Below are 19198 nucleotides of genomic sequence, written 5' to 3' on the forward strand. Positions count from 1 at the left end.
CCAGCTTGGTGGATGAAACCAGTCATAAGAACAAGAGGCTATAAAAACATAAAAATTAAATAAAATCAGGAAAAGCTCTCTGATAAAAATGTGTTTTAAGAAGTGACTTAAACAAGAGCACAGAATCAACCGACCTGATTTCCAATCAAATAAGGCACTCAGGCTTTAAATGTCCAGCAGATGGCAATGTCCGAGCAGGAGACGGGCTTCTGCTCAGGACGGTGGTTCTAAATGTGTTTAATGCTCTGCTTACCTGAGGCGCTGGAGGATTACACTGGGTATTTCCATGACAGAGATCCATTAACTTGTTATTACCATAAAGAATAACTGATGGAGTAATAACTAGAGAGATAAATCAAAAGAATGAGGCTGGAAGATGGTGTGTATGCAGTAAATCTTCTGAACACACAGCTGAAGCACACTGACTCATGCCATAGACAGAAAAAATGAGACAGTGAGGAACAAAACACAGAGAAGCCAGAGCGTGGAACATCACAACAACCACACTGATGCACTTTATATTTAAAAAATGTAGAGAAATGCAGCAAAACAAATAGTTAACTGTGGAAAACAAAGTTAATAAAAGTGGACCTGCACTGCCATTACTGCAATTTTGTTATTTCCTTGCTGGAGAATCCCAGCTCTGTCCAACTCTTCTTCCTCCATTGTGCCTACATAAGCTCCTGGCAGTTTATTACATGCAACAGTGGTTATCATTTTAATTACAGAGGTGCTTATTATAATCCCGCTGGGTCCGCCTGTTAGCACGCTTGTTAAAGCATTGCTTATTATCCTCTCCACTGTTCCACACCCAAGCAAACGCTCTCTCGCACAAGAAGCAAAAACGTGAACAGCCCCTCGCATACCACGCACAACACATTCACAGCCATGTAAGGGACAGTTTACACCTCGCAAGCTGTTTACTTTCTCATGAAAACATTTTATTGCTCAAGTGTATGTTTGCACGCAAGTACATAAAAATATGGAATGAAAGCAATTTTTTTTCTTTTTTTTTTTGAACTCTGAAACAGTGACTCAACTAGCAGTGACAGCCACACACACAGGATTAATCGTCATACAGAAAAGGAAATGGAAGATGAAATGAAACACAAGACGTTGTGTTTGCAAAAGTGATAATGCATTAGTTTCACCTGTACATTTATCTGCACAAACAGCCAAAGATGTGTTGCAACGCGATCTTCTTCCCATTGTAAACTTGCTTAAAGGACGGCTAATCTTTATGACTGCGGAGCTCTTTGTAAGTGAAGGCCAAGTCACCTTTTATTATACAGTATAAAGAGACAGTAAATATTACTGCATTTAACCTCTCTCTGTGCAGGATGCCATCAAATCCTATTGTTCAACTTGTCACCACTTGTTTAAGCAGGATCTCCGTTACCTCTGTTGACAATTTAAAACTTAACAGGCCAGTGTAAGAAGAAATGTTTAATTCCTTTGGTGTCTGCAAACAATGTGCATCTTAACAACACTAAAATATGTAAGATATCTACCAGACTGAAAAGAAACCACCAACATGTTAGATGGAAAAGTACCGATTTCACAGTAAATAGCGTGAGTTATAGGAAAAACTGTACACAAACACAGAGGCACACATGACTGAATTCAAAGGACATTAAACCCTGTTAAACAAAGATAAATGGCTGGTTGATAAAACAATACGTGGGAGAAAGATGAACATAAATCGCCCAATAAACAGATTAAATGCTTGCAGTGACATATAAAATGATGGTTAGAAAAAAAGGGGATAAAACACGAGATACATTTAAAAAAAAATACCACTTGTGAATTTCACTCACTCAGGACTTTGTGGAAAGCAAGAAAAAAAAATAGAATCGATAAAATTCAACATTAAAACTACCTTAAATACCAAAGAACATTGTTTCATGGTTTTCTGGAGTTAATAAGCTAAGCTTGAACTGAACACTTGTGTGCACCCTCTTGTTGAAACTGCGTGTTTAACTCTACAGCGTCTACAGTATCTGCATGTTGAGGCACTTGGAAAGAATATGATTGTACTGTGTGGAGTAATAATATGTACATTTGTTCTGCTTGTGTGCTTGTAAATCACACTCCTTCCGTAAACCTCACAGATCTGAAACGGACTCGAATTTGCTGTGCTTCAAGCCGCGTACTGACACTGAAAGTCCCCCCCCGGTCGAGATGATCTCTTATTCTTCTGTCGATTATGTGTGAGTGGATATTCGAAACGCGTAGCAGTACACTCATCTACAGAAAATGGTTATCGCCTCATGAGATGGCTCCTGATAACTACTGATTCCAGATCAGTGTTTCAGCTTCAAGGAGCTGATGTCCCAGAGGAAATGAGCTGGCCCTGTAATCTCTGGCACCTGATCTAAAGCGAGGCGTTGACTAAGATAAGCCTGGCAGGAATCCATGCAAAGACCGCTGAGGACAGTGCAAAAAAATGTGTCGGAAAAAACTGCTTCTTTTCCTTGTGCTTCTTCAAAAAACGTCCTACCCTCACGTCGTTAAAACCGAATGCGTCTCAAAAAAACGAAACAACGGAACACAGAAGGAAAAGCAACTTAGTGGAGAATTTTGAGTCTTCCCTTAAAATATACCCACGAAACACTTACTAGGAAAATGTTTTAACTTACCGAGCTGATTACGTGTACACCTATCACTGCTACATCTTAATTAAGGAAAAATAAAAGATGAATCAGAATATTCACAGTCAAACATCATTTAGTGAGTTTTGGGCTCAGTCTTCCAAATAACAGAAACCTTGCACACATCGTATATATTCACAAAATAACATCCTCGATCACGGGTCCCACATTATCACGACACTCCACATGTTATTCCACGCAACCACTGATGGTCCCTCTGCTCCACTAGCAGTCTGGAGGCTGACATCTAGGCTTAAGGCAGGCTAGCGATGTCCCGCTTCGGAGGGGGTCCGTCTGGCTTGCAGGGTGAGCCGTTGGCTTTGTCTTCGAAAATCAGAACTCTGTGGAGAGAGAGAAGTCATAATATTCCATGTAATTTGCTGGAGATGTGCACGAGAATGCATGAAGGCCGATTTGAAAAGACAGATGAAGAGGTAATCTATAAAGTGGCACTCAGACGTCAGAATATTTTTTGATATTTACAAAGAAAAGTGAACTAAAAACCCTCACATGTGCCTGCTTTGCGAGAAACTTGGACCAGGTTTGTATTGAAGTGTTGCTAGCTGGTCGCTGTGTAGTTGTTAGAGTTGCTAGGTACTTGCTAGGGCATATTCTGGAGGTTGCTATGAAGCAGGTGGAGAGTTCTGGGTGATTTGCTGGAGCTGCTTGGGGTGTGTTAGTGGGTTGTTAAGGTGATTCTGGCTTCATAATGAGGGAAACTTCACAATTGGTTTGATCTAATGTAGTCTGTTTACAGTAGTAACACAGGACGATAAAGAAGCCACTCAGTGTGATTACTAGACATCAAGCGCACCAGTCGAAAGAGAAATGTTGCATTCATCTGCATTTCCCAGCTAGCATGCTAATAATGCAAAATATAAAGAAGTCAGACTTAGTTTAGCTACGTCATATTAATGTTTGACAATAAAATGATAAAAACCTGAGTCACATACAACAGTACAGAGAGAGAAACTACAGCAATTGTGTGTGTTTGACTGAAATTAGTGCTGCAATTACAGTCTATTCTACAATTAAATAATACAGTAATTATTTCCTAGTTACTATAAGATAGGGGCTCAATGTGTGAAACTTAAGAAAATAAAAAAAAGGACTTGTACAGTTTCCTAAAGCCCAAGCTTACGTCCTCAAATAACTTGTTTTGTATGACTGAGCCAGCCTTAATCCCAAAGAGAGATTAAATTACTATTAAGCTACAAAGAAAAGCAGCAACTTTCTGCAAATTACAAAGTAGAACACGGTCCTTTCAGTCTAAAAAGCTATTTTCTGTTCTACTAATCAATTAGTTCAGTAATGGTGTCAACTGGAATTCATTTTAACAGGCACAAATAGAGACATAGAGGTTTAGCTTGATGCTTTCAGCACCCTGGAGAGAGGCATTAGGACAGGAAAACATCAATCTAAATGTAAATTTGGATGATAGAAGGTAGATCAAGAAAGTGAAAGTGGTGACCATTGAAGTGTAAACTGCAGGTTACAGAGCGCCAAAGTTACAGTCAAGGAATGAAGTAGCTGCGCAATAAGAGAAAGGAAAGGAATGAAAAGAAACCACACAAGGACTCAGAGGAATGGTGGTTTAGGCTGTACGCTGCAGAGTGAGTGATCTGACAGGAGCTATTCAGAGCGAATGCCTGTCTTAAATTTCCTTTTTTGGAAAACTCTGCAAAGCTCCACTAAGCCCATAAGGAGCAATGATCCCAACGACGAGACTGGCACTCACAGACTCAAACATCTCCCTGATAACTACTCCTGTTTTTCTTCCCACTTTGTGGTAACCTACCTGCTCCCAGTGCTGAACGAAGACAGACAATTCACCATTCATCAATTAACTACTGCTGATTAAGTGATCAATCCCGTACATGCTCTGTTTTTGTAAATAAATGAGCTGCTGCACATATGAGTAAAGTTTCTGTGAATGTGTTTCTATTCAGAATGATGATGAAGGTTGGATTTTATCATGTTACGCTTATTAAGTGTCTGGCTGATCACAGCATACTTATATTAATCTGACAAAAACACGGATACACACAGTGACAGTATGTCAGGATGTAGGACCCCTGTGATCATTTAATCCAGCACAAACTCAAGCTTTGTTGACTTGCATAGTAATAATAATCATTTTGATTGGTGGAAAGCCTAAAATATAACAAAACGGTATATATCATTCTCTGTTGTTGCTACCTGTTAACCAGTCACTATGAGGCTCATCTGCCATTCTAAAACCTTGGTGAAACAAACTACAATGGCTGTATCCTTTTGTACTTTGTGTTTGTCTAATGCTGACTGAGCCCAATTGTGGAGCCTGACCTCAATCATTTTCCTCTAACTGTAACTAAATCAATTGTTGTCCTGCCAAACGCTTTGAATAACGCTTTTCTAAAGCAGTTTTGTACCCTCGATTTCTCCCTCCAATCTCCCTCTCACTGAAGACAAAAACAGCGGCACACAAGAGAGCCGTTGTAGACCTTTGCTGTTATCAGCAGGTCCAGCACGCTGCTGGTTAGAATAAAAAAAAACAAAACAAGAAAAACATACACACTAAGATCCACAGAAACTCTTTGTAGGTTGATAAATGCACAGAATATAATTAACAACCTTTTTTTTTTTTCTATCAAAGAAAACACTATATGTGCATATCACATACATCACAAAGTGTCATAGCAGGCGGTAGAAGGTCGCTGCTAGAAGAAAATAGTGATCAAAATAATGATCCAAACATTTTTGTAGTAAAATTAACCTATTAAGTTCTGTTTAAACCTCGTCCAAAACAAAATATAATTACTGAAGTGGTGACAATAATACCAACACTAGCTTTTTCTGGACTACAGTCTATCTTACTTACTGGACAAGAGAGGCAGGGGAGAATGAGAAATTTATAAATAGTAGCTCTAGGATTATGGTGATACACTTTTGAAAAATGGTTGAGGGCAAAGGAGTTAAAGTTTTGCATTTCCTCTGCTTGGTGTTTTTGGGATTATGAGATTTGTCTACTAAAGGGTCCAGCCAGCTTAGTCCAGTGGAGCTGACACGCTGCACCCACACTGGCCCTGGCTCCTACAGACTGACCCAGTGAAAGGCTGCTTTAAAAGGCTTTTGAAAGGCTTACGGTGACCACACCATTTCAAAACAGACATCAACATAACACCCATGCAGCAGGAACACTCAAAAATTATAATTACACATTTGAAAGCAAGGCTTACTGCAAAACAGCAATTTTCTTGGGAAATTAGATGAGTTTGGGCATTTTTGGCAGCTCTCCGTGACGGTCAGTGGTTAATCAGCCTATAATCTGTTACCTAAGCGCATGAGCGCAGCTAAAGATAAGGATGAGTTGACCATGGATAGGCTATATAGATGGGTTTTGTTACCATGGCGATTAACAACTAATGCAGCATGTGGGTAGTGACATCATCGCTAGTCATGAACCCCCTACTGATGGATGAAACAATTGGCTGACACAGCACACGAGACTCAACACACGCATCCTCCCTCTCACACATATGAACACACACAATGAAACAGCAGATGGTTTACAGACAGTCTGCATATACATAAACACAACATTTATATTCTTCTAATGTGCAAACACACAACGGTTTACTTACAGTTTGAGCACAGCTGAGCGTTTTCCCAGCATCATCTTGACAAAGTCCCTGTAGTTGATGGTGTTGCTGCTGCCGCCTGTCACCTCAACGATCATTTTTTTCAACTCCAAGTGGGTCTTGGGCACCCCCAGCTTCTCCATCATCCGCTTTAGACCCATCAGATCTGAAGCAAGGGGCAATTGACAATCAGATTCATCCATTCAGGTGGTAGAATAGGAACCACTTTTATGTATGTGTCTGCTACTGTAAGGAAACCACATTACCCATCTATCATTGCAAATAAGGGTTAGTATTGTAAAATTCCTAGGTGATGCATTTTCTTTGTATCCAAGTGTAGCGAACAAAATGAGAATGCAGAGAGATTTTAGCTGTTTACGTAAATGTTTTCACTTTGAGGATGTCTATGAAACATTTGTAATTGTCATTTAAATTGACATATAAATCAAATCATACAAACTGGAAAAACATCAGCATCGATATGTGTGCGGTAAAAGTTCAGTGAGGCTTGCTACAGTCTTTGGCAGTTTGTGTTCCACTATGAAGTTGCAAAGCACCACATTTGTCAGAGCATCTGATGTGCAAACATTGTCATCTGTGGCAGATTCTCTCTTTGATGCATTTGTGATTTCAAATGTTCCTGTACATCAAAGACACTGGATGCTGCTTGATGTCTGACTATGCAGCGTGCACATTCTTGGGTGTCTGAAGGAGTTGACATGTATGTATTTATCATGTTTATGTGTTCGTATGTGTGTTAGCATGCTAGCACTTACTAATTACCACCAAATACAAAGCGTGGTTGAGGTTGATATACATGTTATTAGTTTCAAAGGTAACAGGCTATAAAACAAGGTATTGGAAAATTTAAAATCTTCATCCAAGTGCTTGCAAGAAAAGTAATTCAAATTCACACTTTGGCCTTTGTTTGCACCAAACTTCACAGGAATCCATACATTAATTGTTGAAACATTACAGACCGTACCCCAGTAGTGGAAGAAGCACCTGCATTTGGCATCACTTCAGAGACATGTCTCCTAAGTGACTGTAAAAACCCTCACAACTTGTTCTACAGGAAATTTAACAGTTTCTTTTAGGACCCGCAGACACACCCCACATATAATGTCTGAGTTTGCCTCACACCTGCTCAAGAACTAAAGGCCTTTCAATGCATTGATGTGCGTTATGGTCTCACTTTACATACAGGACACAACCATGACACATGAGCCAGTTCAAGCCCCGTCCTCACAGCAGCCAGACAATACACACAGTATTAATTACTGTTGCCTCATGTCGACAGACACCGTGCATAGGTCAGCTAACAGTTGTTATCTTGGGCGCAGCTGGTGTTTTAGTGCTGCTTATTACTCACCAATCTCGCCTTGGTCGTTCAGGTCAAACTCTGCATATTTATCTGCAAAACAAATAGACACACATAGGAGATTTATACTAACAGTGGTGATTCATTCTCACCTCACAAACCACATTTGCTTGTACAACATTTTAACAAACATCAATAACCAGACACATGTCAGCAAAACAGTTAACACGGTCTGTCTAGTGATCTCACTGTCTTAGAGTCTGCTGACAGCCGACCTGGCTGAGGGACAGACGCAAACAGCTGATAATGACTGCTGGGTTTTTGTGTGTGCCTTTAGTGTGTCTGTCAGGCGGAAAGCAGGCAAAGAGCAGCTGAGTGGAGTTGACATGTGTGGCAGATTAATAGTAAGAGGGTCAGGAAGTTAAAAGAGTACTTTAGGTTCAAACACAGCAATCAGGAAGGAGAACAAAGATGTTTTGACTGAAAACTGCAAAGCTCGGATATTGAGGTATTCCTCGTAGTAATGCACTCGAATTAAATGTGATCCTATTAGCCTGGCGACGTGCAGAGAAACTGCTTGCCAAACAGTTCCCACTCATAAAAATTCTTAACAGATACAAACAATAAACTAAAGACTTGAGACAGTTTAAAGTGTTTAACACTCTTCCCTGAAATATGTAACTACTTACTTTTCAGTTTAAACTGTTGTAAAAGTATTATTTGGTATTTGTCTTGTCGCTCTTTTTTAGTGACACAAAACACACAAGTTTTTCTTAAGGCATAGAGCAACATACAAGTAAGGAATCATTTACCATTAAAAAAAATGTTCTAAATTGTTGTAAATACAGATTTTTCTTTCTTGTCAAAAGAAAAGAAGATCAATAGCATTCTCGTAGCTATGTACAAACTAAAGCTGGAGCCAGAAAGTTGTTATCTTAGCTTGGCATAAAGACAATAGCTGGAAACAGCCATCTTGCCTCTGGCTGATGGTTAAAGAAACTGTGTTAAACAGACGGCTATGAGAGTGGTGTTATTAATCTTACAATCATTTTCTCAATCTTTTCTTTTATAAAAGCTGGGAAGATTTTCAGTTTACTGAGTTCTTTTAGAAACAGTAGTACGAGGACTGAAAAATAAGAGGAAAATACTTAACAGCAGTTTTTATCACAAAAATTGTCATTTGATTGATGAGATAACTTTTCATGTCAAGCTTCAGTTCTAGTATTCAGTATCAAGAGTGTAATGGATTTGAAAACATGTGATGGAGCATATGAGAATCCATCAAACATGTAACTGTCACACAAAGACAGCAGCATGAACTTGTAAAACAACTGACACAATCGTTTACACCACTGCATCAGATATATTGTAAATTACGGCCCTTGCATGTTGCTAATTGTATTGTGTCAATGTGAAATCAATTGTTTAGCCCCACTCTGTACCAGTGGGAATCGTAAACTGTAACCACTGCATTTGCATTGGCTTATAAAAGCTCACTGTTAACACAACACTGAAGTGGCTGCTTCTGTGCAACACCAAATACAGATATTTTCCCGCTTCTCCCCAAATTTCCCCCATTCTCTTTTCCCTAGAAGACCACTTTAGTCGGATTACACTTGCTATTTCTGTCCCACAATGGAAGCTCTGTGTGTGTATTGGGAGGGAGAGAGAGAGGGAACTGTGTTAACTGTGTGAACCCATGGGGAGTGGGACAGGACAATGCTAACCCTGTTCGTAAACTCTGAGGAGTGGGCCTCCAAACTCACACAGACACACACAGACACACACAGACACACACAGACACTCACACAGACACTCACACAGACACACACACAGACACGCACACCCACACACACACACACACACAGAGCAGTTTTTGAGTGCGCCACTTGTCGTAGTGCAGCCTGTTGATCATCTGCAGCCACAGAAAATGGCTCAACTAAACAAAACTCAAGTCTTCAAGTGTTTCCTCCTGACCCAGATTCCTTCCTGCCATCAAATTCTGAAAACAGCCACAACTACGATTATTTTCTACGTCTCTGACATTCAGAGATGTATAGGAAATAATTTGTTTTTATTATATTTAATTAGATTTGTTTGTCAACTAAACTCTTTCGCAGCTATCATCTGAAGGGGTTTTCCATTTTAAGAAAACAGATAAAACAGCTGAAGTCGACAGGTTCAGCGACTTCCTGTGATACTTTGGCCAACAGATAACCCAAGAATGTTCACATCCCTTTGTAAGACGCTGACCCCTTAGGGCAGATCAGAGCTTCAGCACAGGCTTCCTTTCATTCCAGAAACAACTTGATATCCGTTCTCCATCTATTTGAGACCACTGATTTACAAAAAATAACAACTGTGCACTTCCACAGAGTTATTACTGAGTTACGAAGCACTTAAACAAGCATTCTGACAATAATGTCTGCAAATGTTTCTAAACAGCCGTGACCAATAGAATGAGCTGCGGACATTTTCAAAACAACTTATGTCATCAGGGTTTCACCAAGGAAAACTGGTGATGGATTATTTAACCTAAAAATCAGAGAAAAACAGATGCTCCTCACTACAGAATTTCCTTGATATCAAAGTAACTTGAGGGTGCATTACAAACAGGAACTCCTCAAAGCTAATTCAGCATCTTACTGATGCCAATTTGATGCCAGCGTGAACTAACATGGGTTAAAAAAAAAACTATGAAAGCATAATCATCTATTAAAAAGAAGCAAAACAAAGAATAAAAAAATAAAAATAACGTGTAGGGCTGACAGATGCAACAAATATATATATTCCAATGTATTTTTGCATTCTTTTCCACTGAAACCACATAAAATGATGATGTGATTTTTGTCTGCACCAAACAACCGTGTTCCCTGTTGGGGAAGATGGTTTGTAGGCTGGGGCTCTGTAGCACCTCTACACTTCTTTTAAAATGCTATGTTGTGACAGATTTCACCCTTATCAAAAAAATGTAGCTCCTGTGATTTGGATTTGTTAAATTGTTAAGCCCTAAAAGTGCAACAAATCCATCAGTCGAAACTTTTTCCATGCTTGATGCACTTCAAAAAAAAAAAAATAATGTAACAGCATTAGGCTCACAATGTCCCATCCACAAAGGGAGGGTTGGGGGTGGGAGGGTGTTGATGACTGAGGATGTAATTACAAGCAGCAGAGTGGGAGAAACCATTCGTGTAATTGGAGTTGGAGATATATATATAAAAGAGCAGCAATATCTCCCACTTGGGAGGAAAGGAAAGAACTACACAAAATGCCAACAAAATGCTGGCACCACGGTAATTAAGTCACCATAAAACTTGCGTTAACACAAGAAGGTGATTTAAAAAGAGGTGCTATATGGTGTGAACTGTATCTTGTTTTACTTGTTAACGAACCACTACAAAGACACATATCAGCCACAACATTAAGACCACTGATGGGTGAAGTGAACAACACTGTTTATCTCCTTATAAAACAATGTTCTGTTGGGAAACTACCCATCTAAACACTTTTCCAGACCAAGCACATCCTCCCACAGCAATGGCACTCAACCATCATCTCCCTGTCACCTCAAACAGTGCTCAGGAACAGCTAGAGGAACACGACAAGGAGCCCAAGGCTCTCGAAACACCCCAGATCCCAATGATCCCCTCAATACACCAAAAAAAGCCTTATCCACGAAGGCCCCCATACTGCAACCAACAAGACCCCCAAAAAATCATTTTGTTCTGGTGTCAGACACAACATGAGAACCTCAGAAGTCCTGAGTCAATGGGCCGCCAGGTCAGAGCTGCTTTCGCAGCACAAATCAGACCTACATAATATTAGACAGGTGGTTTTAATATTGTAGCTACTCAGAGAATGCTGATTTTGAATATTTATCTAAAAGATCAGCAGATGGATAAGGGGAGGTTTTCCTGTGCTTTTGTTATTGTGAGAACGCAACATAAATAACCCTAATCTTACACTGTATAAACATGAAATAATTTCTTCTGTTAGTGGAAGGTTTTTGTAGTTACCCCACAACACTACCCAATAACAACCTCGATTGTCTACAAAGTTATATTTCATGAGAACTGTAGAGTTATAACTAATAAAACTGTGTAAAATATCTAGTTATCCAAAAGTGAATAACAAAATACTTGCTGCAGTTTTCATGCAAATGTTAGAGCAGGGTGAGTTTAAGAATATATTTGGCTCTGAGTTGCATTGATGTCATCTGATCGACAGTTAAAAGCAGTGCAAGGAGATGCTGAACTCTGGGTCACTGGGACAGTATGGAAAAGACAGAAAAAAACAGCAAACCTCCCAGGACCTGAGTGTTGGAGTCTCTTTCTGTTTATACATTGCTGCTCCATTTCCTCCAGCAATCTAACAATGTAAGTAGGACACTGTAGCATATTTCTCATTACACGACTCTTATTAGAATAAACAGCCATATGATATTCTGTCAGGAATAGAACAGATGAAAAAAAAATCATGTGAACTAAAAAAAGAAAACAAAATGCTCTACATGTAACCAATGCATTCATGTTAATATCTGAAGAATAAGGAGTTATTTTATACATCATTCACTTCTATTTCTCTAATTAGATTGTAGTGATATTGTTTCTGTTCCTGGGAGCTATGAGTTGGACCCAGCAAAGTTCTGAATATTGTAACAACAAGCAGAGGAACGCCCCAGCACATTCCTCCCAGGCCACTGAGGACTTGGCCTTGCAAATCTTTTAGAAATCACAGCAGTCTGTCTTTCCCACAGAGAAAAACAATGCTGAACACTAAGAGCCAATGTGTGTGCGTGCGTGCGTGTGTGTATGTGTGTGCATGTGTGTGTGTGTGTGTGTGTGTAGCCTGCCAACAAATAAATAAATATTGTGGGTAAGACAAAAGCCAGGAAAAATGAACACGCAGTAGACACTAACAAAACTGAGGACAGGACTGGGTTTGCTTACTTTTCAAACTTTCCAATTTTTCAGGCAGGTCTTCTTCATCCCTGTATTTCTGGTCTTCCAGGTATTCCTGAGAAAGAGAAAGAAAACCCAAGGTGATCAGAAAAAAACAAGTTTTACTGGCTTTAATGAAACTGAAACCCCCTTCAAACGGTTCTGAGAGAATTCTTGAGAAATTCCAGGACCGTTATACAATACACAAAAGCCCACATGTACATTAGAACACTAACTAAGACTAACAAGTCTTTTAATCTGATCATGTCATGTCAAAAAATTCAACTTGAGAGTGATGACTCACAGTCTTAAGATGTCCCTCTCCCTGGATTGCCATTACTTATCACTGTGTTCATTAACTGGAACACCTCACAGGGGTATAAAGGAGCCTGAAGGGAGTTATTCTAATGAAATTATAATGACGCAATATGCCATGTGGGAGTGATGGCCTGTCCTCATAGAAAGAAGGGAGAGCAAGAAAGACAGAGAGTGAGGTTGTTCTCTGTTGACCTCTGCGTGTCCGTCAAGCTCGTAATTAAGGGTAAAGCGATAAACGCCACAACTGGATGTTTATCACAGACGCCTGACTCAGCGGTGCTGAATCACTCCTGCAACTCTCAGACAGGGATGTCCTTTCAGTCACAAACGCAAGTATATTTGAGCAAGTGCAGGGCCAGTATTACAAGGTATGAAACCTGTCTATATCTATATGGCTGAACATTTAGATAAGCAAATTATCAGGCAATAAACTCACACCTTTGGCAAAAGTTTATGATCAGTGCTGTGTCAGTCAGCGAGCAAAAACAATAAATGCCTAGTGGAGTTTTGGTGCAGATTTGGACGAGTTTCATTAAAATCGTGAGGTACGCCGGGGCCGCTGTAGCTCACCTGGTTGAGCTGGCGTCCCATGTACAGGGCTACAGTCCCAATGTGGAGGTCATGAGTTCGAATCCCGCTCATGGCCCTTTCCCACACACCCTCCCCCCATTCTTCTCCCCTACTTTCCTGTCTCTCTCTCACTGCACTATCCAACAAAGGCCAAAAAAATAACTTAAAAAAAAAAGAGAGATACGTGCATTCTTTGGATGCCCTTGTAGGCTTCTCAATCTGCTTGATCCATGACATGTACACTGAGCAAAAATCTAAACGCAGTATGAAAATGGTTTTCTTTTTGGACTTAGAGAATAAAAATCTAATTTTCTCATTACTCATTTCAATCCTGTTGTTCAATACAGCATGTGGTTGTTTCCTATGTGTGTGTGTAGGAACAACAAATACTTTTTCCACTATGTTAAAAAGAACAGCTAGAATTTTACAATACATTACATGGCGCCTTTGTATTTTTGTCCACAATAAGAAATTGGTGAAAAAATAACAGGCCAAAACTCAAAGATAGTTCACTGAGTATAACTTATACGAAACAAAATAAACAGTCCACCACTTTAATGACTGTGTGTGGGATTTTGCTGCTTTCCCTTATCTTACACTATAGTAAAGCAAATGTTTGGAGGTTTTGTACTGCTGGGCTGATAAAATACGACATTCAATGGTATGCTCAAAGAACTAGTATGTGCAACTTTTGATGAGTGGTGGAAAAAAATTGCAAAATACCTGCGAATGAAAATCATCGTCAGCTTCTGCACTACTTAAGTAGATAGAATGAGTCTTTTTGCTTTAAAAAAAATTGGTTGTTTGATGTACTGCTAATGTATCAGCTTTTGGCAGATGGATAACCTCCACATACATATAACACTGCTGGGATTTGAAGTTTCATTACCACAGGATCCACTAATGCAAATGAACCCATGTTAATACAATAGAGTGAAATAGATGTCACTGAACAAAAAGCCCGGATTTAACCACAGGACAGCTGTTATTTTTAGACCCAGCAGCTTAGGGAACAGGGGTCACTTCTGTTCCCATTTCTCTGCAGAACAAATGAAGAACCTGGAAGCACCAGATAACTGGAACATGGAGTGTTCTGCACTTTGAGCGACCTGCTTCTCATGTGGCTGCAGCAGCGAGCTGATGACAGCCAAAGTAAAGCAGAGAAGCAGAGATTACACAGGCGCCCGGTTAATCTGAGGAGACTGCTGCGGTTATCTGACGAAACGAGGCCTGATGTGAAACAAAGGGCTCTATTCAGACACCTGTTTCCAGCCGGAGAGCAGAGCGGAGCGGCCAGGGGATGGCTTCAAATGCTCTCCGCTGCTGATCGATGGAATCGGGTCAGAGGGAAATAGTGAGTCCCTCAACACGGACATGTGTGACAGCCGTTCAACAAGTGCCACAGGAGGGGATCGATAAAATGCATCGGCAGCATCGCTATGGTCAGCTCCCATACATGTGAATGGTGTTATTAATTATTCACAGCACCACTGAGACAGCTCAATCCCAGCGCTGTGAATCCTCAGTGCCGCGTTCAACAACGAGGCTAATGCCAAGTCAAGTGTGCGCGAGCTCATTAAATTCAAATTCCCGTCCGGTGCCGTTGGAGACATAAAGAGAACATGCGTACCTTGTTTATTTCTTCCAATTTTTGCCTTTGCTGCTCCTTTAACAGCCCGAAGGCTTTCCCACCTGAGAAAAAACAACAATAAAAAGGAGGTTAATTTAGCAGGTAGCTGTTTATTCTCGACACAGGCTTAGCTTGGACGGTAGCCGGTCGGCCTCTGATGCTCTATTGTAACGTTAAGCTTTTTAGCTAGCAACACACATAAGAAGATGCCCGGGAACGAGGACAGGGCAGTCCGCTATCGTGCTATTTATTACCTTGGACATTTGAAGGCATCCCGGAGTTTATCTGTGATGTATAAATCCAGAAAATTCAAAAAAATATCCGCGCCAGAAGGCTGCCGCTGCTGTCCGCCGGGGCGATACTCCTATTAAGAGACTGGGCTCAATGGGCCACTCAGCACCGGTGTCAAGGCAACGGCTGTCACAGACAGAGCATCCGGTCAGGGTTTTCAAAATAAAGGATCAACCCTTTTCACGGTTGTGCCTGCAGGTGCTGTTTTTTGTTAGAAAAAAGTAAACAACGTAGACAAAAGTTTCTTCCTATATGATACTATGGTGAATCAAGCCATGCCACTGTTATTTATAAAGCACGTTAAAAATAGCAGACATTGAGCGAATTGCTTTCTAATAGATAAATAAGATTCACATGACAAATGTGCTCAGCAATACCCCTCAGTGTTATTTATCATGCAGACTTGTTTTGCTAATTTAAATATTGAGATTAAACCCCTACAAAACATTTAATATGTACATTTACGTCACACATTTAAATTAGGACCCTGCAATGTTATTTCATATACTACATTACGTGACTGATTTTAATGTTACCAATAAATATTATGGTTAAGGTCCCCCACAATTTTTATTTATTATACATATTGACTTCACTGATTCAAATGTTTAGGCAAAGACCACACTGTTTTATTTATTGCATAAATTCCCCTAACAAGTTTAAATATTCAGATTTAAAAAAAAAAACAAAACTACAATGTTATTTATCATGCAAATCTATTTAACTGATTTAAATATTAAGTTGAATTCTTACTTTAATATATAGATTGCTGTGTGGATGCCAAAAGTCCAAAATTCCACCTATCGTTTGTTTGTTTGTTTCAGAATTTTTGGTTGCAGTGAGTTTTTAGCATCATTTTTTGTTTATGCTTTCTATCAGATATCTGAAGCCACATGTAGAGGGGGTTTGCATAATCGTCACTGCAGTTTGGTTGCATTTTCTGTGTTGTGTGCCTTATTGAGTCACATTCTCTGAGCATTACATTAACATGGATGTTTTCTTTTAGCAATCTATTTCCACTGGAATATTAACAACAGATCCATGCACATTAAAGATGACGGTGTAGATCCCACAGTGCACAAGACGCCTGTTTCCAATGTTAATAAAGCTCTTATTTTGAAGGCCAAACTTCCAAGTTCCCTCATCACTGTGCAGGCGCACTACATCCTCATGAGCCGGTGATGCTGGAGTAAACCACGGATCGTGAGGAGTAAACTGGGACACTACTTGCTCGCACTCGCCATCGTGTGGCACTATGAGGAAACTGCACATTAAAAGGGCGTGACCCAGACAATACACAGCCATAAATACACTCAATTAACAAAACCATGCTAATCGGTAATTAAACATGCAAAAATACAGTTTTTAAACTGTTTTAAAAAACACTGAAAGGAGGGTAGCTTTACATTCATCTTCACAAATAAAATCATCTCTCTGAGCCTGTAAGAATGTGATATGAGGCCTCCTGCAACAAAACAGGCCTTTAACATCACTGTGCATGTTGGTCCAAATCCTTCAGTCCAGTACAGATACGTTTCAATCTGAGTTATTACACCTCTAATTGCCTCAGATGAGGTGTTATGCTTCCTAATGTGAGCTCAGAGTTCATAAAGAACAAAACAATTTGTGGATACATTTTGTTGCCTGGCTGAATGATTTTATGACTGTTGTCTCAAAAACAAATCCATCTGCCTGTAATTAAATTAACACACACACACACACACACACACACACACACACACACACACACACACACACACAGTCACGTTTTCTTCAATATCCAACTGGTCGTTCAAAGCAAAAGAAAAAAATAACAAAAAACATTTAAATCATTCTTTACTATGTGTTTTTACAAAGGTTATTCAATAAACACTGTGCCCTAGAATATGATGTAAAACTGTATAAAACATACTTTCATAATCTAATAACACAGCTCCATCTATTGTGTTCCTAATGTGAACTATGTAAGTCACGCAAAAACAATAGGGCCATTTAATAAATGAGTAAATTTTATTTCCATATCTAATACGACTCAGTTCTTATGGGATTAAGCCGACACATTAATCAACAACAGAGTGTGAAATCTTGAACATACTCATGATGTTGGTGCACCATATTCACATAACACATAGATTTCTGTGTGAGAGGGTTTTTCTGTGGCAAGCAAACAAACATTTAACAAAGTTTTACTATTTTTGACAATATACAATTCAAAATCAATCAAAACAAACTTTATGGGAAGAGTTCATTTGCCTAAACAGATAACTTCATTTTGGTAAATTTTCAGAAAACTTATTTTTGTTGTTGTTGTTGTTTGCTTGAGATAATATCAATTAAATTGAAGTTGAGTGGATCTGACTCAGTAGAAATGACATGACTAAAATAGATAACTAAAGTTTGATTGATATTGTAGACGATGGAAAAATGGGTTTTCTGAAGGTTTGTGAAGATGGAGTTATCTGTTTTTGCAAATTAACTCTTCATATCGATACACCAATTTATTTTTAATTCTAATAAGCTACGAAACTGTTACCAAATGTTGCAGACACAATACAGTCAAGTTGTATTGGAATCATTAAGTGCAGTTTGTCACCCCCTCATGGTCAGTTGTTGTAATTACATCCATTTCAATTGCATGTTGATTGGAGGTTGCATACAGAACCTCCTCCTTCTTTCTTTAGCTAACTTTGGGTTATACATAACTATAAATACGGCAAAGCCAAAATATGTGATTGGTAGCAAAGCTTTGATGATATCGTTAGCACATTTTTGTAGTTTTTATGTGTTTATTGAATTCAAGGAAGCTAAAGAAGAGCAAACAGATTGTTGAAGTGACTCGCTGCAGAGGTTAGCCCAGAAAACTCAGCTTGCCTTGCCCCACTTTTGTGAAATGACAAGAGGCCAGATTTATTTTAAAATAAACCGAGCAACATCCAAGGAGCATCAGCAAACCTTCACTATGGTATCCCCAGGATGAATCAGTTAACTTTTCATTGTGATTTAGAACACTACCGATGGGCCAGCTGGCACCTGTCACAACTGGATGCAGCTTATGTCTAAAATGTGTAATTCATAACTGCACTATAATTATATGTTGTACATTTTCCATGCTTGGTTACTCTGTTTTAGTGTTACGGTCTGTCTTGTTAGTATCATTCAATTAAATGTATCTAAAATCTATTCCTGCCTCGGCTGTTTGTTGCAAAATTACATCTACTGGAACACTAGACAAGCACATACAATTCATTATTTCACTTGGTTATGGTGCAATTTATGTCTATCGAATCTATAAAACAACCTGACAAAGTCATTTGCTAATGACAGATTTGCATAAAGATTACAGTATTAGTATGCAAACGGTATTTCAAGGTGCTAAGTGGATGTCAGTGAGAAAAATCTCATGTTAGCATTTACTGTATAATACCTCTCATTAGATCATATGTCATGATGTACAACTAAATGAGATAAATCATTGTTCCTCATTGGAACAGAGAACAAGTGCAATGTGTACATGTAAACAGTTTAATGAAATGAAAAATACTTTATTCATCCCAGAAGGGAAATTCAATCCTGTAAAAGCTCACCTTTCTTTCTTTCTTTCTTTTTTTTTAAAAATCAATATAACATATATTATATACAAGAATAATAATCATTCAGTCAGTTGGATTTGTTTTTTAAAGTGATGGCTGTTGGTAGGAAGGAATTCAAATTCAAAATTCATTTATGCTATATAGTAAGGTTAAAGTTAAAATACCAATATATGCTGACAGAAGAGATGAGATGCAATGTACCTTTAAAGTGGACAACTTTTGATAATAGGAAAACAGCTAAAGAAAACTGAAACAAGATTAATCCAT

General features: G+C 39.1%; 1 protein-coding gene across 1 annotated transcript; it reads right to left on the reverse strand.

Moving 5' to 3' along the window:
• Window positions 1–919: 919 nt before the first annotated feature.
• Window positions 920–15401, reverse strand: aif1l (allograft inflammatory factor 1-like). The gene is made up of 6 exons (XM_008292736.1): window positions 15305–15401; window positions 15051–15112; window positions 12542–12608; window positions 7644–7685; window positions 6275–6437; window positions 920–2992 (listed from the first exon to the last, which is right to left on the reverse strand). Exons 1-6 carry the CDS (start codon window positions 15321–15323, stop codon window positions 2905–2907), a joined length of 441 nt encoding a protein of 146 aa, XP_008290958.1. The 5' UTR covers window positions 15324–15401; the 3' UTR covers window positions 920–2904.
• Between the last annotated feature and the right edge of the window lie 3797 nt (window positions 15402–19198).

This window comes from Stegastes partitus, unplaced genomic scaffold, assembly GCF_000690725.1.
Source record: "Stegastes partitus isolate 25-593 unplaced genomic scaffold, Stegastes_partitus-1.0.2 Scaffold827, whole genome shotgun sequence".
Taxonomy (NCBI): Eukaryota; Metazoa; Chordata; class Actinopteri; family Pomacentridae; genus Stegastes; species Stegastes partitus.